Source organism: Lynx rufus, unplaced genomic scaffold (assembly GCF_022079265.1).
Source record: "Lynx rufus isolate CCGP_SWC_20201006 ecotype Redwood Valley unplaced genomic scaffold, mLynRuf1.p SCAF_4, whole genome shotgun sequence".
In the NCBI taxonomy this organism is placed as follows: Eukaryota; Metazoa; Chordata; class Mammalia; order Carnivora; family Felidae; genus Lynx; species Lynx rufus.
The window spans coordinates 162,946,150-162,970,138 of record NW_025814856.1 but is presented as its reverse complement, the minus strand read 5'-3'; the positions used below and the strand labels follow the sequence as shown (position 1 = coordinate 162,970,138).

The 23,989-nt window shown below is 58.9% G+C and overlaps 1 protein-coding gene across 6 annotated transcripts; it reads right to left on the bottom strand.

Moving 5' to 3' along the window:
• Nucleotides 1-455: 455 nt before the first annotated feature.
• KRBA1 (KRAB-A domain containing 1) lies at nt 456-23,862 on the bottom strand. Of its 6 annotated transcripts, none has more exons than XM_047095444.1 (18): nt 23,606-23,862; nt 16,740-16,866; nt 16,276-16,395; nt 15,440-15,580; nt 14,637-14,792; nt 13,654-13,785; nt 13,265-13,447; nt 12,246-12,386; nt 11,359-11,577; nt 10,681-10,854; nt 10,103-10,276; nt 7,801-7,953; nt 7,091-7,273; nt 6,076-6,300; nt 5,853-5,984; nt 4,689-4,796; nt 3,978-4,139; nt 456-2,243 (listed from the first exon to the last, which is right to left on the bottom strand). In XM_047095444.1, exons 1-18 carry the CDS (start codon nt 23,615-23,617, stop codon nt 1,318-1,320), a joined length of 3,468 nt encoding a protein of 1,155 aa, XP_046951400.1. In that variant the 5' UTR covers nt 23,618-23,862; the 3' UTR covers nt 456-1,317. The 6 variants fall into 6 exon arrangements, with proteins under 6 accessions (XP_046951400.1, XP_046951402.1, XP_046951403.1 ...); XM_047095446.1 differs by having other exon boundaries at nt 4,689-4,793; XM_047095447.1 differs by having other exon boundaries at nt 11,359-11,535.
• Between the last annotated feature and the right edge of the window lie 127 nt (nt 23,863-23,989).

Genomic DNA, 23,989 nt, shown 5'->3' with positions numbered 1-23,989 from the left:
TCGGTCCCACATCAGCAGCCTGCTGCGTCTGTAGGGGTAGCCAAGGGAACAGGCCAGGCCCCGTGTGTGTCCCCAGCGTGCTGTGTCCCTGACCAGGCATGAGGCATCGCTTGTGCCACCATTGAGTGCCTTGGTCCTGGCAGCCGAGCGAACCATGCCAGGCCACGCTTGGCGGCCCTTCCTGGGCATCAAGTATACACACACAGCTCCCGAAAATTCTTCACATCTAGTAAGGACTAAAGTGGGAACATAAGGCTAGGACAAAAGATCTGACCCTGGGGAAGGACAGGAGGCAGGTGACAGGCAAGCCTCCCAGTATATAACCGAGTGCCACCTGAGGAGGGGGGCCCAGAGCAGGAGCTCTCTTCTCCCAACACAAATTCGAGAAGACTAACTCAGTCCATCATACGTGTCATGGTTGGAACTGTGCCCCCCAAATTGGTGTTGATGTCTTAACTCCCAATACCTAAGAACGTGACCTTATTTGGAGACGGGGTTTTAAAGAGGTGATCAAGCCACAGTGAGGGCACTCGGGTGGCCTGGTCCTGCGCAGCTGCCCCCTCACACGAAGGGGAAATCTGGAGATCTGTGCCCAGGGAGAAAGCCACGTGAACATGAAGATGACCAGGACAGGCCAGGAGAGAGCCCCGAGGCCGACCCTCCTTGCTGCCTCGGCGCCTCGGCCACACCCCGACCTTGGACTCTGGCCTCCACACTCTCAAGGGTAAACGTCTGTTGTTTGAGCTGCCTGGTGAACAGGAGCCGCTCTTCAAAGGAGTCGTGTGCAAATTCCAGCCTGCAGCTGACTTTCCCAGCCTTCTGGGAGATTGCCGACTTCTCTGGAAGCGTGGAGAGGCAGGAGCTGAGCCGACTGGGTACCTGTGCTGGTACCATAACCGATGGCAGGAGCCGAGGGCCTTTCCCTCAGCACCCCACTTCTCTAATGTCAGACTCCACACGGGCAAATCCAGCTGAAACAGTGGGGCTTCTCTCCAAAGGAAACCGATGCCCCTATTTACCAGGAAAGCAAGAGCCAAGCCCTGCTTCGTGCCGAGATCAGGAAGGGCAGGTGCCAGGAAGAGGGGCTCTCGTGGTCCCGCTGCAGCTGCTCAGCTGCCCCGGGCAGGCGCGCCTCCCACCTGCGTGCCAGGACAGATCCAGCGGGAAGGACACGACGGGGAAGCAACATCTGAATGAACCTGAGCCAAGGAGGCCAGGGGCGTGGCTGAGAAACGCACCCCAGACAGCGGCCTCCCTGAGCAAGCAGCATCCCGGAGTCGGAGGGCGGTGGGGTCAAGGGCCGAGCTCCCAGCCCCTTCATGGCCCAGAGGCGGGGAAGGCTGGGCTGGAGCAGGACGAGGGGGCGGGACGGCACCTGGGGGAAGTGGCCAGGGTCGAGCTGCCTTCGGCAGGGCTGAGCTGGTGAAGAAGGTGGCTAGGGGCCCCCCACCTCAGGGCCCTACACCCCCCACCCCACAGTTCCTCCCCGAGGGCCCTCTGGACCCCCACCATCAGGCTGCTGGGGTCCTTGGGCCGGCCCCGGGTCCCAGGAGGCGGGGCTGCCGCACACGGCGGCTCGGGGTCCACACTGGCGGTAGGACAAGCCACCTGCGGGGGTCCGGCGGTAGGCACTGAGGAGCTGGGGGCACTCTGCGGACCCCCGGCGTGTCCGAGGGGGGCATGCGCGGTCACCACGGTGTGGCAGCTGCATGCTGAGGACAGGGGCTGCTGGGAAGGGCTGCAGTCGGGGCCAGAAGGTTCTGCTGTGGGGGCGTCTGGAGGCAGCTGAGGAACCGGGCGGAATCTTCTGCAGGAGAGGCCTGAGGTGTCACCAGCCCTGCAGCCTTCCACCTGGCCACGCAGGATCTTTGGTTTCGGCCTGGCGGGGCCCTTCTGTCTCCCGTAGGGCAGGTGTCTGTGAGCAGGGCCACTGGCCCAGCGAGGTCCCCGGGAGAGGGCCCATGGCCAGGAAGCCTGGCACTTTGGCCCAGGGCCCCGAGGGCGCCTCCCTAGCCGATCCACCTGCGTCCTCATAGTGGCTACTTCCTGAGACAGGCCCGCCAGGGCGGTGGCCAGCCGATCCAGCTTCTCTGAGAGGGCGGCACCGAGGCCGCGGAGCTCCTGCTGCAGAGAACTTCCGCAGGGGCACGGCTGTGGGGGCGTCTGCGGCAAAGCCGGAGGGATGGCGGCCACAGGGGGTGGCTCAGGCAGGCCTCTGGGAAGTGGCTTGCCCTGGGTCCTGGCTAAAACCAGAGCAGGGACAGAGAGTTCTCAGGCTGTCAGAACCTTTCTCTCCCCCCAGGGAGCCCCATCAGCTGCCCTATCTGGCATCCTCCCCATCCGCTAAGGCCTGGCTTTAGATGGGACAGAAGTGACTCAGGCTTGAGAATATCAATGCCAGTGCTCATGACATCAAAGGTAGCACATCTCCTGGCCGCTCCCCAAATTCACGTACCGGACAAACTACAGACTGGGTCTCCAGCTTTCTTAGGACAGCGGCCTTCCCACCTTCTAGGAAAAGGTTCTTTGTGCCCCATTTGAGAGCAAATAGCACCCCAGACCACCTAAACCTGCCCTAGCGCATCAGTGGGCAAGGCGAGAGAAACCTCAGCAGACAGCATGAGGCCAAGGCCATGGACATCTGGGAGAGGGGCCCAGGAGGACCAGACCAGCCTGGGGCGTGGACGCCTCTAGGGGCGTGGCCAGGGGACCGTGGCAGTACCCGGTGCTGTTGGTCTCAGCACATGCACCCTGGCCTTCACCATCCCCATTCAGAAGTCAGAGTCATAGGACTTGAGATCTCAAATTACTTAAAAAAAAAAAAAAACATCAGCTAATCCTTCACCCGAAGGCCCCTTGGAACTGGTCTCCACCCCAGGCAAACCTGCTAAGAAAACCCCGTCACCGCCCCAGACTGGTGGGGCAGACGTGCTTTCCTCCACTTATCTGCATCCCAGCCCAGCTCTGCCCCCTCGTTAGCAACTCCCGGCTCCAAACAGAGGCGGAAGTGACTTGTGGGCTGCCTGGTCAGGTCCTTCGGGCAGGATTTAAGCTGAGGGCTGCCAATGCACAGGCAGGCTTCTCACTTCTGTCCGAGAGAGAGGCCATGGGCCTGGCAACCTTAGGCCAGCTCGGTGCTCTTAAAACAGCTGCGCCTCCAGGGGCGCCTGGGTGGCTCAGTCGGTTAAGGTTAAGCGTCCGACTTCGGCCCAGGTCAGGATCTCCCGGTTCGCAGGTTCAAGCCCCGCGTCGGGCTCTGTGCTGACAGCTCAGAACCCGGAGCCTGCTTCGGATTCTGTGTCTCCCTCTGTTTTTTCCCCCACCCCACTCGTGCTCTGTGTCTCTCTCAAAAATAAATAAACATTTAAAAAACAAAACAAAACAAAACCGCTGTGCCTCCAGTGGGGCAGAGCCCACGAGCCAGCGATGGAGCCCCAATCGAGTTGCTGGTGTGAGAGTCTCGGCGCATACCCTGCAGTGAGGACGCGCGCCAGCCCCTCCCTCACGTGCCTCTAACACTTACAGGGAGGAGCTTCCCCAAGGTCAGGTGTGATGCAGAACCACATCTCTTGGGATGCCCTTGGCCAGATCACTCTGCATTACTGGGCCTCAGTTTCCACGTCTCTCTGTAAAGTCTCTTCGAACTCCAAGCTTTGACCCTTGGCATTATTTACTCTGGTCTCCTTGCCTCTAAAAAGTATCTGAGTGCTTTTATGAAAGAGCCAGCTATTTCTGTTAGAGAACACTGAAGTGAAATAAGCACCCTGGAGATCAAGGTGAGCCTCTTCCTACCTATGACCCAAAGAGCCTGGAAGGGCGCTGCGAGAGAGCGTTTCCCAAGCTCCTGGCCGGCCCACCCCGCGGGAAGGAGCTGAGCAGCAGGGAAGGCGGGTGGCCACTGCAGATGCGGACCCCCTGCCCACCCCTGCCTGCAGGACTCCTGATGCCTTGAGGGGACAGGGAAGCCACCGGTTCACCTGCAACACTTGGTCTTCCATTTGCAGGCCCCAGGCCCCTGGATTCTTCACTGACCCTGGACTTCCAAGACAGGGGCCCATGGGCCGATCCAAGGGGCTGGCAGGGCCCCGGCCCGGGCCTTTTCTCCAGCTGAGGGGCAGGGCAGGGGTTCACAGCAGCCCCTGTAGAGAGAGCACAGAGCACCTGGGGTGTGGACATATATCATTTTGCAGGAGCCGTTCTGGCACGTGGATATTTGGCCCCGGCCTAAAAGCCTAAAAGCCTAAAAGCCACTGAGCTTGCAACTTTCAAACAATGTTAAATGAGATGCAAGACGGACACACAAGGCCTGTCAGGGAGTCCGGCTCTGCTGAATGGCCCGCTGGGGCACATGTGATGAGGGCAGACTGGATCAGTTCTGGAGTCTTCTGCAGCCAGGACCTGGCGTCTCCAGCTCTACCACGAGGGGGAGGCCAGAGAGGGCAGATGGAGAGGGCGGTGACTGGCAAGCCCCGCTCCCCCTTCCCGCCCCCTCCAGGAACACGCTGGGGACGCCTTGTGGGCCACAGGAAGCCAGCCCGTGCCCAGGCCCACACTGCTGTTCCCCACTAGGCCCACTGAGCAGTGGGGAACGCGGGTACAGCCTGGCTGGGAGCCAAGGACCATGTAGAGCCTCTGGCCTGAGTTGAGGGGGTAGAGCTCCCTTCCCCGACTGCTCACCCCACCCCTACCTCCTCCGCCGCTGCTGCCCAAGGGGCCAGGCCGGCCCGGGATTTCCGAGTACACTTCTCTCCAGGGCAACTGGCACCTGCCTCCCGTCTTCTCTTCGGCTTTGCCTGCTGGGGGCAAACACCCGGTCGGGCTTGGACCGAGGCGAGGCCGCCCACAATGGCACGCACCTTCTCCAGCCTTCTTGACGGCACAACCTCAAAGTCCTCCCGGGGGGGGGAAGAGGCTGACTGTTGACACTGTTTTTGTTTATTATCAAATTTCCCGGTGTACGTGACGATCATCATCATATGTGCACACACATATACGGACATGCAGCCCAAGTGCCTGACCCCTGACCTTAAGCATCCAATCGCCGAGCCGTCCATTCAGAAAACATCCATCTCAGAGAAACACACTGCCCTCTGCACGGCACGGCAACTGGCAATCCCACCCGACCCACGAATGCCCGTCTTTCAGAGGGCCCAGGGTGACTTAGGTTTAGGTAACTGGCCACTTGAGTGTCCCTGCTTCTCCCTTCCTGTGCCCTAATTCCCACTCCGATGCTTTAAATTCCCCAGTGAAGAGTGAACCGGACAAAGCCTGACGCCCCGCCCTTGAGCCGAATAAAGGCAGAGCCCCAGGTCGGCACACTGTTCTCCTTTCCCTCTCTACCTGCGGCCACACTGTGCGCCCCTCAGGCCTACTGTGCATCCTGCAGGGCCCGTGAGTAATGGATCCCGTCCCTCCAAGTTCCCTGATGGTTTTTGCTGACATGCATCCTATGACAGAAGAACCACAGGGGACAGGCCCGTTGGGTAAACATCCGTGGGGCTGGCTGCCTATGAGTCGGGGCTGGGTGGGCACCTCAGGCTTCCTTGCTGAGAGCGGCACCGCGGGTAGGCTCGGACCAACCCAGCAGTGTGTGTACATACAGACGTTATCAGTGCGTATGCTGTGCACGTATTACACATGTATTACACGTATGGAATGTATACGGACCAAGCTCATTGCCAGGCTTCCTAACTAAACACACTCGTTTAACAATCCTGGGCCCTGGGCCCTCCCTCCTCTCTCAGACGCAGCTCAGCTGACGGGGAACTCAAGCATGACAAAAGTAGAGAACTTCCTGGTAAGAGTCAGGCAGTATGGGGATCCAGGCCCCTCTCAGGAGACCCCAGGCTCACCTGCATGGAGGCCGTAGGGGGCCCCGGGCTCTGCTCTCCGTGGGCCTTCACCCAGGCTGCCGCCTGTAGGGGTGCCGCCGGGGCGTGGGGACAGGGGGCCAGGACCCCTGCAGCTCGGAAGGCGGTCCCTCTCTGGCAACACAACCAAAGCAGGGGTCAGGGCGGAGGCTGTGCCCGCGGGGCCTGGCTCCCTGGCCTCTCCTTGTCCCCCCCCAAAGCTCACCCTGTGGAAGCAGCTGCCACAGCTCTTCTCCCTCCGAGCTGCTGAGGCTGGAGCCGGAGCCGGAGCCGGGGCTGGGGCTGAGGCCCGGGCTGGAGCCGGAGCCGGAGCCGGAGCCGGAGCCGGAGCCGGGGCCTGCCAAGCAGGCAAAGTGCAAGGGCCTCCCGGGCAAGATCCCCTTCAGGGAGCTCTCCAGGCAATGGAGCGGGGAGGGCTTCGTGGCTGCCCCTGGGCCGTGACAACAAAAGAACACTCAGGAGGACCCTCTACCTCAGCGAACAGGCTAAGTCCCCCTCCAGCTCGGCTCACGGCCCCACTCGAGTGCGGGTAGACGCCGAACAGCTCCCACTCCTGCTGGCAGGCGGACAGAGGCGAGGCCGAGCCTGGCCGGGCTGCCCCAGAAAGCCAGCGGGGGACCTTCCCGGAGTCTCACGTCCCTGCTTCCAGCCAGGCCTGCACCTACCTGCACCCCACTCAGGACCAGCGGTCCGGAGCAGAGACTCAGTTATGTCCCCAGGAACCTCACCCCCCACCCCAAGCCAGCTCTTTTCTGCTGGGAATATTTAGAAATACCACACTGAGCCAAACAAGTCAGACCCTGCCAGCCCACTCTGGCCGGGCTCGGAGGGAGCGCTGCTGTAAGTGCAAAGGAGCAGCGGCACCAGAGGAGGGAGACCCGCCCCTCTTGGCCCCAGGCGATCTCTGCAATGGAGGAAATGGCCAGTCCTCTCCCAGAGAAACCCAATGGCTGCGTAAAAACCATTCTCCCGCCTTCCTTTCAGCGACCCAGGTCACGGTCTTCTTTCAGCACACCCCGGATCCTCCAGCCCACAACTGGAGGGAGGTTGGGGAAGGCCCACCCGCTCTAGCACGCAGCTTGTGGTGTGGAGCGTGCGGCCGGGGCAACGGTGGGAGATGGAAGGAACAGAGGAGAGGGACGGGGAAATCTAGTCCCTCATGGAGGATTTTATCTGGGGGGACGGGCTGCCACTAAACACAGAGGGAGATGTCAGCTCACCATCTTGGAGCCACCGCCACGGTCCCGGCCTGGTGGCCCCGTGGTCTTTGAGTCCTCGCTGGTAACAGATGGGGACGCTGCTAGAGGTCAGCGCCTGTGGGCTGGCCAGCCGGAAGCTCCTGGTGGGTGTTTCCCCCTGACTCTGTCCCACATGGGCTGGCTCACAGGCCTCGCCCCTCAGTCCTGTTTCAGTGAGAAGCCAAAGGGCCTGTCAGCCCCATGGGGCGTTGAGACAAAGAAGTTACTGGACAGAGAATAGTTTCTGCCGCTGTTGGCTTCTCGGGCACACGAGCTCCAGGTGTGGGACACACACCAGGCCTCCGGATGCTCCCGGGAGCCGCCCAAACCTTCCAGGACCTCTTCATCCCCAGACCCAGCCACCTGGACTCCCGAGGGCCCCACAGCTCGGCGAGTGTTCTGGACAGCTGAAGGCAGGCAGGGCCGGCACAGCCAGGATGGAAAGAGCAGGCCTGGGCCCAGAGTAGCGCGCGGTGGGGCTGGGCATCCCGCCCTGACTGCGCCCACACTCAGATCCTGGCAGCGCTATTTGGCTTTCTGGCCTCACAGAAGCCCCTGCCAGAGCCATCCCCAGAGCGTCTTGTCTCGGGGCTGGAAGTGGGCCTGCCGGCCGCGCAGGGACACAGGGCGGGGGTTGGCAGTGTGTGAGTCGCCTTGCCCTGCTCTCAGACACCGGGGTGGCCATGCTTTACCTTCCTTGTCTGTCGTCCAGTTCTTGGGCTCCGCTCTCTGTGGCCCCCTGTCCCCCGCTGAGGACCAGGACAAGGCTGACTGTGGCCTGGGCACAGGTATCTCTCTGAGACAGTTCTCCAGGCCCTGGAGCGGGGAGCTTCCCACTGGGCTTCCTGCGAAAACCCAACATTTGCAATCCTGGGTGGTCAGAGCTCAGTCTCCGTGAACCCCGGGAGCCTGGCTATGCCCTTGTGTGCGGGGCAGCTGGGGCCCCGGGGAGGCGGCACGGAGTGCTGGGCTGGTCGTGCCAGGCACCTGGTCCCAAACACGTGTCAGTCCCGGCTCTGGGCCAGCCTGCTTGGGCTGGCCCTGGAAGAGGCCAAGCCGTCTGAGCCGGAAGATGAGCCACAGGCACAGGCCAGGCTCCCTCACAACACCCTGCTCCACCCTGGCAAGGGAGGCCGCCGTGCTGCTCCGCCCACAGACAGCCGTGAGGACCGAACGCCATAAGGCCCCCTCCACTACGCGGAGGAAAACGCGTGCCCTCGCCTCTGGACATGACGCAGCAGGTTGAGAAGGCCAACACCAGTGCAGTCACAACTTGGGAAAAAACCCAAATACATCGCGAATAACACATTTCAGGTGCCGGAGCTGTGCAAACAGCAGGAAGTGGATGGGCCAAAAGTCCAGAAAAGGAAAGGCCCTTATCTACGGGAGCTGCCGTCATGGCCACGCTCTTTCCTGAAGGCGTCTGCAGACACTGGGCCAGGCCAGGCACAAAGAAAGAGAGGGTACCAGAGCTCTGGGCCGCCGTGTGGTGCTGGAACAGCAAAGTTCAACAACAGCAGCCCCGAATGCGGTTCTCCTGAGTTCCAGAGCCGCAGAGGGAGCTGCAGAGCTGGGCCGGGAGCTTCCAAAAGGCAGCACGGCCTCTCCTGCAGTTCAGGTTTCTTAGAAAACAAGGTGCCCCGAGAGAGGCTGCCCAAACAAGCAACGCGCCAAGCCCTGTGACCGACACTGTCCAGTGGTTCAGAGGAACGGGGTGCGGCTAGTGTCCAAGAAACATGCAGAGAAAGTTCAGGAAGGTGCCAAAGGCAAACGGTAAAACAAAAAAATGAGGCGGGGGAGCTGTGTAGAGCGGGCTACCACCTGTGTGAGGGAACAAGCAGCTTGGCCACGCACGGGACGCCCCGGAAGGGGAGAACTCACAGCAGTGGTGACCCGGGAGGGTGGGGGGCGGGGAGGCATCATCTCTCCTACACAACCTGTTTTAGCTTTTGAACGAAAACCCTGTGATTACCTATTAAAAACTAAAAGTTGGGGCGCCTGGGTGGCTCAGTCAGTTAAGCGTCCGGCTTCGGCTCAGGTCATGATCTCACAGTTTGTGAGTTCGAGCCCCACGTCGGGCTCTGTGCTGACAGCTCGGAGCCTGGAGCCTGCTTTGGATTCTGTGTCTCCCTCTCTCTCTCTGCCCCTCCTCTACTCACACTCTGTCTCTCTCTCAAAACTAAATAAACATTTAAAAAATAAAATAAATAAATAAATATAAAATAAAATCAATAAAAAATAGAAACTAAACGTTAAAAAGAGAAGTTGGCTGCATCTGGGGAGGAAAAAGCCCCCACACCAGCAGCTGACCGTGGCAGGATGCAGGAATCCGGGCTGCCGTGGACACTGGAGCCCCCAGTGGTGATCTGCGGGCCCCAGCTAGCCTGGCCCAGAGTCCTGGGGCAGCTCTAGGCTTTCCACAGACAACACATGAGGTGAGCAAAGGGGGACCGAGTGCGGACAGGGCAGTGCTTGGACTATTCAAGTGGGTAAAAAGGCCAAGAGGGGACCCCACAGAGTCCTGCAAGGTTCCAAAGAGGTGTGACAGCTCACAGTGGATGCCTCCCCGTGCAGGGACCTAGGACAGACACAGGTCACCACAGAAACTCCTTAAGGTGGTTTTACATGAACCTGAACCTCTGAACTTTTTTTCCTAACTCAGAGGTCAGTTTGATATCATAGGCATTTCTTTGTGGCTGGGACAAGGGAGAATTTGACACTAAAGGAGACCCTTTTCTATTTTTTAAGAGACCTTAGATATCGTCCTGCCCCTTCTGAGCCTAGTCGTTAAAATGGATACTCCCCTCCCCACCCCTCAACCCCCCATCCCCCATTCTCCCCCTCCCACCCTGTAATAAGTCCTGGGTTTGCTCCTGCCTCAACATCCCCAGCTCTGCTCCAGACACTGGGTAGGGCGGCCGGACTTGGTCGGGTCAGACGATGTGGGCAGGGGAAGAGCCCACCCTTTCCCAGGACTGACGGCCGCAGGCTCACCTTTTCCAGGCTGACGCCCCTGGCTGCCCCCTGGGCTCTGGAAATCCAGGTCCCCATCGGTGCTGCTGGATGAGGAGAAGCTGGTAGGGGTGCTGTGGGGACCTGAGGGGAGGGCAGGGCTGCCTCTCACATAGCCCTGCAGACTCAGAGCCAGAAGAGGCCCCATAGCCACCTCTGCAGGAAACAGCACAGCTGACATCATGAGAAAGCCACTGGGCATGAGGTCCCCGGGGCCCTGGGTGGGCACCAGGAGACCTACCCCACAGGATCTCCCACAGGGGTTTCCCCGTAGGCTGGGGGCTCACGGCTCTGGTTAAAAAACCCGTGGGAACCCAACTGTTGGTCTCCTGGGACTAGAAGGTAAGCTAGAGCTCTCAGAGGAGGCAGTGTGCAGGAAGAGTTGAACTGGTTTCCCCCACATTCAGGAAGTGCTTGGGGGCAGGCATCAGTAAGGGAGCTAGAGAAGGGCATGCACCTCATGGCCCAGGATGAGGAGTGGGGGACCTAACGACGTCCTCAGTGTCCCCCTATGCCATGCGCAGGGACAAATGCCACCCTGTGCCCAGGGCCCCGTCTACCTTCACTGTGTGATCTTCGGGGCTGCAGCTCGGGCCTCTGAGACCCGGGATCTCCCAGCTGAGGGCTCCGGAACCCAGAGGTGGCCGGCGGCTGGGGAGGTAACGACCCACTCAGGGGAATGCCCTTCAGACAGGCCTCCAGGGCTTCCAGGGGCGAGCTCGAGGCACTGCCGGCTGGGACAGGGGAGACGGCCCTATCACCATCTCGGGCACATTCCCCTGGCCCGGCCCCAGGCTGGCTGCCCCAACCTGCCTTCTGCAGGGGTGACAAGTCCTGCACCAGGCATGGGGGCCTGCCAGGCAGGACACCCTGCGGGGGACTTTGATTTGTTCTCTGTTCCTACACGGGAAGGACAACAATCTGTACCCCAGGCCCAGGGGTGGGGTGGAGAGACCCGCTAGTACATAGGGGCCAGCTTCCTGGCAGGCAGGGAACCTCAGCAAAACGAAAGTCCTTACAACGGAAGGCTCCTTACAACGGAAGGCTCCGGGGCGGGCGCCCGGATTGAGAAGGATGTGGGTTAAGAGAGGGGAGTCACTGCCAGAGAAGGACGGCATGGTCCCTCCCTCCTCCCCCGTGGCCTGGACCTGCTCCCTCTTCTGTGGGTGGGCAGAACCTTGTTGGTGGGGCTGAGAATCCCACTGGGGAGGACTTGAGCAGATGCCCCCAGGCCTCACCTTGAGCCACGGGGCCCCAGCTGGGCACCTGGACACCTCTGGTGTCTCCACTGCTCCCCTGGCTGCTGCTGGCAGAGGGGCTGTGGGTCCACTTGCCGGGCTGACAGGACGCAGGCACTGGGGGGCTCTGGGCCCGGCTGTCCTCCGTCTTCACCACAGGGGGCACGCTGCCAGCTCCTGGACCAGGGCCGGGAGGAGGGGTCTGGGGGGGCCTGGGCCCTGTGGGAAGCCCGCACGAGGCCCCTGTAGGGGTGGGACGGGGCTCCCAAGGCCCCTGGCCTCTACAGCAGTCTCTGGCTCCAAAGCGGTCACTGCTGACGGACTGACATGCGCTGACTCGCACTCCCATCTTGCCCCGGGCCCCTCTGGGGTGCCGCCTCCAGGGGGTTCTACTGAGGAAAGCCACATCAGCCTCCTCCGGCGGCACCGAATCAGGTCTTTACTCCAAGGCCAGCAAGCCCGTCTCAATTCGACTTTCCCAATAGTCTGAGAAGCTACTGAGTACCAGTGAGCTACAGCGAGTGGAAATGCTACCCCAGCCCACGCGAACACGAGGACAACGCCCAATTCGAAACCATGCCCCAAGTGTCTACGGGGAGCCAGAGCCGCGTCTTCTGTTCTCAGCCTCCTACCCCTCCCTGTGCCCCCTTCCTCCTTTCTGGAGCTTTCAGCCCCACTCTCACAGCCACGCTGGATGGTGATCACGGACCGATGAAGCGCCTCTGACGTGCCGAGCCGACATGACAGGGATCGCCCCCAACATGCGGTGACCCCCACCCACATGCAGAGGCCAGGGCCTGAGGGCCTGGCTGTGGAACCCTGCTCGGAGTGGGGAAAGGAAATGGACGGCGTCCTGGGGCCCTCCCTGCCCGGCCAGTGGCCTTTACCTCCAGAACTCCTCCTGTAGGCCCCTGGATCCTCCTGCACACCCGGGGGGCTGGGACGCCCGTGCGGGGTCTCGGGGATCTCCTTCAGACAGTTCAGCAGACCCTGGAGGGGACAGTCCCCGGAAGCTGCCTCTGACTTCACTACAGGAAAAAGGAACATACTTTCACCCTGGGCCCGGTCACGACGCACAGCCAAAAGCAGCCGACCCAGGTAAGCCGTTAAAAGGGTTCGGGGCCAGGAATCTAGAGATGTGGGTGTTCTCGCGGCTCATTCAGATTTGCACAGGCCGCCGTCAGCTCGGTGCTCGGTGCTCGGTTTAAAAACGCCTGCCTTCACGCCTCCCTGAACCGGCCGGCTGGAGGGAGGGAAGACGCACGGGCGTGGCACGGAGGCAGGGCACGCGGCGTCACCGCAGGTAGCAGCGGCAGGAAGCGAGCTGACAGGCTGCGACCTGCACGTGGCTCCCTGGGCCCCGAGCCGAGCTGGCATCTCCGGACCGAGCTTCTCATAAGCAAACACCAGTCCGTCACCGTACCGGGGCCTCACAACAGCCCCCGAAGGGGGGGGCGGTTGTCCCCTTTTACAGATGGGGAAGCCGAGGCTCAAGGGCTTCAGGGGCCGGGCACAGTCTTCACAGCCACCAGGCGTCAGAAGCCGGGCCGGCGCTCCCGCCCCCACCACGCCGCCCGATCCCCCAAGCCCCTCCAAACACACACTTAGTGTCAACGTGAAGTGACAGCCACGGCTCCTCCTCAGGGGTCCCGTATTAAGACGGGTGAAAAACCACACACGGATCTAGGGCCGAGTCTGTTTTTGAGTTTCCGCCTACGAGCTGACCAAATGCCGTTCTCCCAAGAAAGCCGCCTGGCTCCAGAACGAGGACACTGAGGATACTGGAGCAGCCACGTTGGGAACGATCCTTTGGGAAGACATTGCTATTCGGAGAAAGAGCTACCGAAAGGCAATTCGGGGGCTTCCGAAACCTTGACCTGAGGACACAGGTCCCCGGGGGACTCACCTCCCCAGGGCGGGCTCCCAGGCCCCAGCTCTGCTCTGGTTAGCTGAGAGGTGTCCCGGCCGGGGACAGGAGGCAGTGAGCGTGGGGACACCTCAGGGTGCTGGGGCCCAGGCACAAGGATCTCCTTCAGGCAGTTGATAAGGCCTTGCAAGGGGCTGCTCCCAGGAGAGATTCCCACGGCACCTACAAGACCGGCCAAGGTCAGTGCAGCCCTGATGGTGGCCTTCAGAAGGTCTGTGTGAGCAGGGACAACACCTGCTGTGTAGGGTGGTCAGGGCGCTGAGATGAGAAAGCCGCCTGACACGCGTGTGTGAGCCAAACGTGCCTCCACTGCCCTTCCGCACTCAGCTCCGGGGCAGACCCCACTGTCCGCAAAGCCAGCCTCTCACCTGTCCCCATGGGCCCTCTCTCCTGTTTCCGGTGACCCTTCTTCCTGCTGGGGCTACAGGTGGGAGGGCTGGGCTCCCCACCTGGGGCTTCGGGGCCTTCCTTCTCTGTAGATCTTGGTTTGTCAGCAGTGTCTATAACAGGAGAGACAGAAAGGTCTTTCTAGCCCTGGCTCCTGGTCCTGAGGAACCGACCCAGATTGGTCCCCACAGAACAGACCTCTCAGCACCTCAAATCCCTGGGGGGCAGCCAAGTACTAGAAACTTGGATTTGCGGCAGGGCCAGCTCCTGCGGGCTTGTCCTAGGAGTCTGTCTCTGTTTCCTTCTGGTGTCATTGTAAGCATCAACACGGCTTTCCCTGAATAACCTGGAACCCCCCAATTCCAGCCTCTGACTTTGGCTCAGTAAGTCACTCCAACAGCCTTAACACGCAGGACCCAATCTTGCCCTCCTGCTTCTCAAGTCTGAGCACATGGACCCCCTACCAGACGACACCTAAAGTCACAGGCTAAATGGGGTCTGTTTTTCAAGGGTGTCAATTTTAGTCCCTCTTCATTTAAAATACTTTAAAAACCAGCTATTCTGACAAATGCAAAATTGGCAAGAATTTTTGAAAATACAATGAGACTCCAGAGGAATTCTAGTGGCTACCCGCACCCTCCTCTGCTCTCAGCGGGGGGACGGTCTGAGACTCCGATCAGGGGCGCACAGGTGTCCCCTTGCCGATGGGCCTGCATGTTAGACACTGCCCTCAGCTGACTGCGCATGAGCACACAGAGCACAAGCGGGGCTGGGACAGAGGCTGCTCAGGGACCGAGCATCACACCTGCTCTTTGGTCTACAGATAGGGAACCTTGTCCGGTTCTCTGGGGAGCCTGCCCCCTTTAACAACAAGGGAAATTGAGTCCTAGAGGTAACAGAGGGCACAGAGTCCAGTCTCCCTGACTCCAGGGTCAGAGCCCTGCCCCTGCTGGGTCACACTCACTGATGGGGAGGGGACTGCCCTGTCCCCCGGCTCCAGGAAGGCCGCTGGACGATGAGCTGCTACTAGACGTGGTGGCCAGGCTGGGCCAGCCAGTAGACGCGTCTGGAAGGCAGCTGAGCAGGCCTCGGAGAGGGCATGTCTCCACGGTCACAGCTGCTATTGGGGAGGAAGGACAGGACGCTGGAAGCCAGAATTTAAGCCCAGCAATGGGTAAAAAGCCCCTGACACTGTCCCATCCGGGCCCTTCCTTGCCATGTTCCAGTACCAAGGCAGTATCCTCTGCATTGCCATTCCTGGGCTCTGAAATAGATTCCCAGCCACGGTCTTGTTCCCATAAGATCCTCCCACCCCATTTTCCGTTTCATTTACCATCCACTGAGCAGGCTCAAAGGCCAGGACTGGTGGGGACAGACTTCGAGAGAAGGTGCAGTCTGAGCTGACAGCACCGGTGAGCAGGGGGAGGGAGCAAGAGTCTGGGGAGGTGGGAAGAGCGCGGGCTGGGGGTACCAAGCCCAGTCTGCGTGGCTTCCTCTTCCTCATCTACAGAACAGGAACTGGCCTCAGCTGCCACACAGGGCACGACGCGACAGGGCCAAGAGGTGTGGCTGAAGCCACGTAGAAACCACCATGAGAAGAGTCGGGAGCCACCGTCTCACCAACCACCCATGACTTCCAGGGGGCGGACGTGCTCCCGGGGCTCGTGAGCCGGGGACTCCGCCTAGGGTCTGGCAGGAACTGGGCAGGCACACAGCTTGCAGCCTGAACTTCATCTTGTGGAATGCGGCGGCCGCTGTCCGACTTACCCTCGGGGCTGGCCCGCTCCCCGTCCAGGCCGGCTCCCCCGCTCTCGCTCTCGGGGTTGACCTCCCCAAACAGGAACTCTGGAATCTCCTTCACCAGCTGCACCAGGGCCGTGAGGTGCAGGCTGTGCGGGGGCGCTCCTCCTGCCAGAAAGGCCTCAGTGAAACCCCACACCCTATGTCAGCTCCGCACTCATGCTTCTGTGCACGACATCAAACCACGTCTCATGTCACCCTCCTACCACGTGAGTAGCACGTGGAGTGACTTCTGTCCCAGAAGTAAAAGGATCTGCCCGGGCACAGCCAGGACTCGGGGCTGGGGACTCGAGGTACCGTCGCTCAGCACCTGGTACTTCTCAGAGGGGAGCGCCAAGGAGGGCTGCCTCCCCCGCCCCTCCCGGCAGCCAGGCCCTCTGCCCTTCCTGGCACCTGTAACCTCCCAGCCTCACCCAGGCTGGGCCCGTGGGCCGTGTCAACCATGTGAGGTCTGCAGATGTCAGCCCTGTGGCAGCACCCTCGGGAGCTGCAGGCTGGCTCTGCGTGGTTGGTGGTGGGAAGGGGGCTTGAGTAGGTCTCCAAGGGTGACCCTAGGTTTCTTCCTAGCCCTGCGTACAATGGGCAACCGTGTGCCAGGTTCCCAGCCCAGGGGGGGCAAAGGGTAAAAAGTCGCAGAGGGCTTTGGGCATAGAGTGTGGCAAGGGCTGAGGTCATAGTGGTCCCTGAGGAGTAGAGCCAGGGGCTGAGGACCACCCAGTGGAAGGGACAAGAGTGAGTCCCCCTGGGCCCAGGGGGCCAGAACACCCAACGAGGCCTGACCCTCATCTGCCAGGATTACTCACCCAGGGGGCCTCCTCCCTGGGGAGGCTCCTGCCCCTCACCAGCGTAGCTCCTGCCTTCCATGGTTCCAGCAGGCTCCGTAGGAGACAGGAAGGCAGAGAGGGGGAGCAGCTCAGCTGTCCCTGGGAAAGAAAAGAGGGAGGGACAGCCCCCTGGGAATGGAAGCTGGCCTCCACCCAACTACAGGCAATCACACAGCTGCTTACGTGAGTGTTCGGTATGACCACCCAACCCCAAGAACCGCAGGGCCGTCGGGTGCTCAGAGACCAGCCTGCTCCGCTCCGGAGCACCCGCCAAATCTCACCCAGAAACAATGGCAAAGAAGATCAGCGAGGCCCCCAGCGAGGCCTGAGGCTCCCGGAACACCACTTCCAACTGTGTCCATTTAGTAGGTAAGACTAAGGCCCACCGGGCCCAGGGCGACTCAGGACATGGTGCTGGCCCGCTGGGCGAGCGGGCTCCTTACCCAGGGACAGCAGCGTCTCGTAGTTCTCCCGCATCACGTCCTGGTACAGCGCCCTCTGCCCCTCCCCCAGCAGCTGCCACTCGTCCTCTGAGAAGCGCACCGCCAGGTCCTGGAAGGCCACGGACACCTGTGGGCACAACCTCAGGGGAGCTGGTGGTACCTGCCTGGCGACACCAGGGGTACACCAGGAAGTGGGGAGCAAGGAGGGTGTGGCGGGGGGCTGGCACGTGGGGGCAGGTGAAGGGGTGATGGGAATCTGCTCAAGAGACAGTGATGGGGTTTGGACTGTGTGCACAAAGAGGGGGGCTGCAGCCCTGACCCCGGGCCCCTGTGAATGCGGCCCTATTTGGAAACAGGGTCCCTGCCGATGTGGCTAAGGTGAGGTCATACTAAGGTAGGGTGGGCCCTTAACCCAGTATGACCGACGTCCTCATAAAAAGGAGACACGGTCACACAGGGAGAAGGCCAGGTGACAACAGAGGCAGAGACTGAAGTGACGCAGCCCCAAGCCAAGGAAGGCCTGGAACCACCGGAAGCCGGGAGAGAGGAGGAGGATCCTCCCCTAGAGCCTTCAGCGCGGGGCACGGCCTTGCCCACACCCTGGTTTGAGTCCCGTCGCCTCCAGCACAGTGAGAGAATTCACTTGCTGGGTAAGCTGGTTTGTAATCCTTTGTTACAGGTTCCCAGAGGAGCTGGTACAATCCATGGCCCTCAGCCTGGGCCTCAGAAAAGGTCAACTCCAGGCTGGGAAGTCCAGCCAGCCCTGAATTCACCATGTTAGAGAACCCCCGGAGGCAACAAGCAAGCTTCACCTTGAGTGTGCAAGGACCTGGGATCCTATCGCTACGGCATATAAAAAAGTTGACACATAAAACGGATAGTAAGGACGACAACGAATGAGACGCTCCACGCTTTTTAGTGGGGAGGAGCCAACAGTCAGGAATCAAGCAAGCAAAATGTTTACATTGCTCCTCCCTGTCCCACCCCAAGGAAGAGGGGGAAAGAGAAAACCTCAAACAGCTCGCAAGTCTAGAGGAGGCAGACCCTCCCACAGAGAGATGGCTGGGTGCCTGTGAATGAAGAAAACCAGCGGCCGACGCACCTGTGCTGTATTCGTAGCCCCTGAACTTCAGACCCCAAATCTTACGGCCACAGTTCTTCTGTAGACCCTCTGGCCCAGCCAGGTAGGACTCTAGTTTCCAGCTGTTTTGCCAGAATCCAGGCCTGTGCTGGGCTGAGCCTGCCCTCGCTTTCCTGGTCTCACCTGACCTTCAGGGCCCAGCCAGCCACGGTGATTGCCATGGCCATGACCCATAGCATTCACCACCAAGCCCATGCAGCTCGTGGGCACTACACTCTAGCAGGAGATGATGCCACCCAAGCCCTTCCCGGCCACCGTCCAGGGCTCCCTGCTCCCACCTCCACACTCCCCCACTCTGTCCCCCTCCCTGACCTTTCACTCTTTGGCCCTCTAGGCTTGAAGCCTGGTACACCGTTATCCGTTGTGCAGAGAAGGGCTCTGAAGAAACCTGGGACCACCCCTGGAGAGCATCCCCTGCTTTGTAAGATAAAAGAAACATTTTGTCCTGACTTCTTTAAAAATAATCATTAAGTGGGCCTTAAGATGGCTGTGAGACCCCAGATGACCAGCATCTGATAGGTATGAATTTTAAATTACAGCAAAAATTCACTTTGTGCAAATTAAGCAAACAGAACGTAAATTGTGGGAAGGGTCCTTCTGGTGTAGAAATAGATGCTCAACTATTTGTAAGAAAAAAAGTAGTGAATAAAATGAAAACACTTCCTAATCAAGCAAATAATCTACTGCCTTGTTTCATCATCTCAAGTCAGCGACTTTAAAACCATCACTGCTACCAACTCTCAGCATTGTCACCCATGGCGTCTGCTTCCCACTCTACCCGTCACCCTTTGACAGTGGGCACCACATGGTCACAACCACTGCCCTCCGCTCCTCTGCTGAAGCGGTCGGGACCCCATCCACACACACACACACAAGGCTTGAGGCAGCCTCCCCACTGACCACCTACCTGTCTCTGGCCCCAGAGGTTCCCATCCTCCCTCTACAGCCCACTAGGCCAGCCAGGAGTCTCTCTGGAACTAATCTCCACCTCTCTGGCCCACGTATGCTCACTCCCTTCCAGGAACACGCTCAGACATCCTCAAAAACATCTTTCAGACAGCCACCCCCATTTCTTCCTGGCTTTTGGGCATATACAATGTAGTCAATGGTAGGGTCTGTGCATAACAACTAGCAGAGCAGGCCTGAGGCCACCCTGCTTACAGGCTGGGCCTGGCCAGTGTTAGGGAACTTGGATTTGAGGAGGGTGGTTTACTGGGCCCAGACTGTTTGCACAGTGTGGTTCATGCTGATCGTTTACTTTCATTCCGGAACTCTGGGATTTTGGTCCATGTCAGGTGGAAGTGACTATGTGACCAGCCCCCAGTGAAAACCCTGGGCACGGAGTCTCTAGTGCGCCTTCCTGGTAGACAATATTTCTTTTCTTTTCTTCTTCTTCTTCTTCTTTTTTTTTTTTTTAAAGTAGGCTCCATGCCCAACATGGGGCTTGAACTCACGGCTCTGAGATTAAAAGTTGCATGCTCTACCCACTGGGTCCCCAGCCAGGGAGCTCAGGCCGCTCCCTTCCTTCCCAGAGCCCACAGCCCACTGCCTTGCTACACTCTCTTGTCCCTCTGCTCCTCCCGGCTACATCCTCTTCCTTCTCTCCCTCCTAGGCAAGGGGAACCCCAGGGCTGATGGCGTAGGGAGACACCTCAGTCAGAAAGTTCTCATCTGCACAGTAGACCCAGAGTAGACCCAGAGCCTCAGACTTGCCCTAACACGCCTGGTGTCAGAATGGTCACAAACACGGTCTTATTGACTGAACACACGTTTTTGCTTACACACTTTGATGACTACGTTTAAATGTATACAGATTCTGTCGTGATTATGTGCGTGTCCTTTAAAAGTAACACTGAAAAGGGGACGTGTGTCCTTTAAAAGTAACACTGAAAAGGGGCACCTGGATGGCTCAGTTGGTTGCATGTCCAACTCCTGATTTTGGCTCAGGTCATAATCTTACGGTTCGTGAGATCAAGTCCCACATCAGGCTCTGCACTGACAGCGTGGAGCCTGCTTGGGATTCTCTCTCTCCGCCCCTTCCCTGCTCATGCTCTCTCTCTTTCTCTCTCAAAATAAACAAACAATAAAAACATTTTTAAAAATTTAAAAGTAACACTGAAAAAACTTCTTTTAAAATACTTGCAAAGACTGCCATCTAATATGCTAAGGATACAACTACGTAGGGTTCAGGGGAGTTTCCAACATTAAAAAAGGGGATCCCTGGGGTGCCTGGGTGGCGCAGTCGGTTAAGCGTCCGACTTCAGCCAGGTCACGATCTCGTGGTCCGTGAGTTCGAGCCCCGCGTCGGGCTCTGGGCTGATGGCTCAGAGCCTGGAGCCTGTTTCCGATTCTGAGTCTCCATCTCTCTCTGCCCCTCCCCCGTTCATGCTCTGTCTCTCTCTGTCCCAAAAATAAATAAACGTTGAAAAAAAAATTAAAAAAAAAAAAAAAGGGGATCCCAGACCCAACAAGGTCGGAACCCCCTGTTAATTGCCCCATTCGCTCACTGCTACAGCTGAGGAAAGATGGGGAGGGGGCAGGGAAGGGCCATCAGGTCACAGTTATTTTGCTTTTATGCTAGCCATACAAATTTTTATTAAACTCTCACTCTGGCCAATATACCAGAGCAAAATAAGACATCCCCAGAACTTGGAAGCTGGTCAAACCAAGCCCGATGGGAGAAATTAGCCACCTGGAGAAGGCGGCCGAGCCACGGGGCAGACGTGAGTAGTTTGGGTGCGCTGAACACCATCAGGCTTCACGCCTGCAGGCTTTCACGCCCAACTGTAGGACTGGGACCTCTGAGCTGACACTCGGGTACCCTTTCTGCTGGGCTTAGTTGTCACTATAACCAATAATATTAGTAAACCTTAAGAAAACAAGCATCAAATGGCTCTAATTTTTAAAAAGTTATTATTACCCAATAAAGTTTGCTGTGATGGATCCTCAGTACAAATAAAGGCTCCTGTGGCCACTGCTAAATGGCAGAAGAGTCCAAATGGCATTGCTCTGGCTGGAGCGGGGAATGTGGGAGTAAGGACTCAGGACAGCCGAAGGACAGTTCTCCTGGGGAGTTAGTTTATCCCAAGAGGTAGGCAGACAAGTTCTCTGTTTAACTAACTGAGTGAAAAATACTCTGTATCCTCAACTTCTCCCATCAGAAGCTTTTTATAACATGATGACTGAAAAAACAAAAGGGCTTTTGGGTTCAAATGATTTACTTCAGTTTGCTTATAATTAGGGCTGATTTCCCTGCCTCATTCTTGATTTACTGAATCAGGAGTCAGCCCAGAAATCTACATTTTCACACATTCTGTTATCCTGACACATTCTCAGCTTAGAATCAAAGGGCAGGGGAGCACTACAGTCCAGTCACAGGCTGGAGTCCTGCCCAGCCTTGCTGGAGATGAAAAGTATACGGGAGAACAGACCTCTGCAAACAGGCTCGGCCCCCCTTCTTCCTAGGAGCCAGCTCTCAAGTGGAGTGCATTTGTGAGCTAAAAATCACAGGTAACTGCTGTAGACCTTTTAGGAGCAGGGATCGTGAAATGCCGATTTCCACCCCAAACAGGATGGCTCTTCAATTTCCACTTGAATGCCTTCAGTAATGGGTGGCTCACCACATTTCCAGCAGCTGGTCCTATCGCTGGCCCAATCGGGCAGTTCGGAAGTTCTGGACGCACAGACGAGGTACAGCACAGGAGTTGGGGCTGGACCCCGGGAGCCAGGTGCCAGAATTCCACTCCCTGCTTTGCTTCATATTAGCTATGGCATCTTGCCAAGCTACTTAACCCACTTGGGCCGCGGTGAACTCATTTATAAAATCGGCCTACAGCCTAGGGATGTTGTGAAGACTAAATGAATTAATACAGGCAGTGCCTGGACCAAATGCTGGGACACAGTTAAGTGTTACGATTAGTACTGCAGCAGCCAAATCTGTCGGCCTGACGTCCAGTTACACAGAATGAACTCGTCCACACACACACTACTCCTGACCTCGAGTGTCTCTTTATCTCCTGGCTAAACACACCCAGCTCTTTTAGACATCTGGAAGGGATGGTTTCCAGGTCTTTCACCATCTCAGCCTCAAGACAAATTCTTCAGGACAAAGTTCTTAGAAAATGGAAATGGGAACTGACTGTGGCCAGAGTAGGTGGTTCAATCACTGGCCTCCCTCTGCCCGGAAAAAGCGGAGGCACAGTGAGGAGCGTGTGTGTAAGGGATGCAAACACGTAAGGCACAAATGCTTGCCTCAGGAGACGGAAACACGCTGTTGGCTTGCAGTCTGGACCTGCTGTCCCCTGCGAGCCCTACCTCACCTCCTCTGTGACGCTCAGGCCTCCCTCCCTCAGCCGACGGGAGAAAAGCTTTCTGGATTGACCCAGGATTGTTGTAACTGTGCAGTCTCCTGGTTCACTGCCGCCATGCTGGTCCTCCTAAAACATTCCTTCTGCCCTGCCACTAGCCCAGCATGAAAACCACAGCTTCTGTGCCCATAGGGCCAGTCCATCTTTCCACAGTCCTTCCTGGCCTAGACCCCTTCTCCCAGAGTGCCTCAGGCTTGGGTTCCCAGATCGGACTCTGCACCCTGCTGCTCCCCGCTTATGGGCTGTGCTCACACATCCCTAGGTATTTGGCAGACACATTGGACAGGAAGACAGGAGGCCTTTCCCATAACTATCCATCTGACGGTAATCTCCTGCTCCCCAAAGCAACTCTAGCCACCTCCTCTATGAAGCTACAGGGTGTGAGGACACATCCTTCCTGGAACATCAGATCTGAAAAACTGGTGGTCTAAACCTCTCATTTTGTAGAAAAGGAAACTGCAGCATGAGGAGGGCCTAGCACAGGCCCAGGGGACATAATCTGAGCAAGGGTGCCCTTGGGCTGCTTAACTGCACAGCCAGAGCTTCAGGCAAGGCTGCCTCTGCTCCCACAACTTCCGCTTTTCCTGCCTTCTCCCAGGAGCTTGTAGGCCATTAATGACTGGAAGTTCTGGTACAGCGTGGGCTATGCCTGGCCACAGATGGCCCCAGCCACCATCTCAATCCCCACCCACCTCCAAACCATGGAGTCTACAATTGGTTGACGTTGGACCAACCTCACGGGCCACCAGAATTACAGAACTGGCTCCGGTCGCTCACCCAGGGGAACGTGCGACAATTCCCCATTAGGTATCATCACGTATTCCCGGCACCTTCCCAGCCCCGCACGCAACTCGCCCCAACTGCCCAGGCTATGACAGATGGGGCTCTTCCTCCAGCTCTCGAATCTACACACACCTTACCTGGTGGATAAAACCTGGGGCCTTGTTTCACGCCCCCTCCCCCAAGGGTCCAGGACCCTACCAAGACTAAACGCATCAGATTTACTCATTCCCGAGGCCTTCGTGCCCACAGCTGCCAGGATAACTAGCAATCAAAAGAGGCCACGCCGAGGGAGGGCGATGCGTAACCCAAAGGAACGAGTTTCCAAAGGTGGAGACAGGCTCCACGTACAGGGTACTGGGGGCCGAGGACTGGGGAGGGGTTGGGGTCGTCCGAGGGGCTAGACTTCTCGCCAGGAAATCCTGCCCCGCAGGCCCGCCTGGCCGAACACAGCCAGACCCCAAAGTTGGCGGGTCCCGGGGTCTTCGCCCCGCCCTACCACCGGACCGCACCACGCCGCGCGGAGCTGACCGGCCGAGTTGTCCGTCGGTCCTTCTGTCCTCCTGGGTTCGCCTTACCTGGCGCGCCATTCCGGGACTCGACCTCCGCTCTCAGCTTCCGGCGCGGCCCGCGGTGCCCGCTCCCCGCCCGCGGACCTTGCCGCGACCCTCGGCGACAGCGGCGACCGAGGTCAACGCGGATGGAGGCGGGGCTGGGGGTCTCGGGCAGTGGGCGAGAGGCGACGCTGGGGACGCCCCGGCCGCCCGGCGCCCCCCACTCCCAGAGACGTGGTCCCACTTCCGCCCGGAGACCCCCGGCTTCGGCGGCCCGCTGGGCGCAGGCGCGAACTACCCTTCCCAGAGGGCGCCGCGGCACTCGCCGCGCTACAGAGTCGGGGGCGGCCTCCTTGAAGTCCCCTCCCCACCTGCTCGGCTCACTACCCCGGGAGGCTGCAGGGAGGG

Excerpts from the sequence above, each read along its gene's own strand:
- KRBA1 (XM_047095444.1), bottom strand. Across the intron at positions 10,277-10,680 it reads CCGAAGATCACACAGTGAAG|AGGTGGCTATGGGGCCTCTT; the intron begins GTAGACGGGGCC and ends TGTTTCCTGCAG. Across the intron at positions 4,140-4,688 it reads GGGCAGCAGCGGCGGAGGAG|GGGCTGCTGTGAACCCCTGC; the intron begins GTAGGGGTGGGG and ends CTCTCTCTACAG.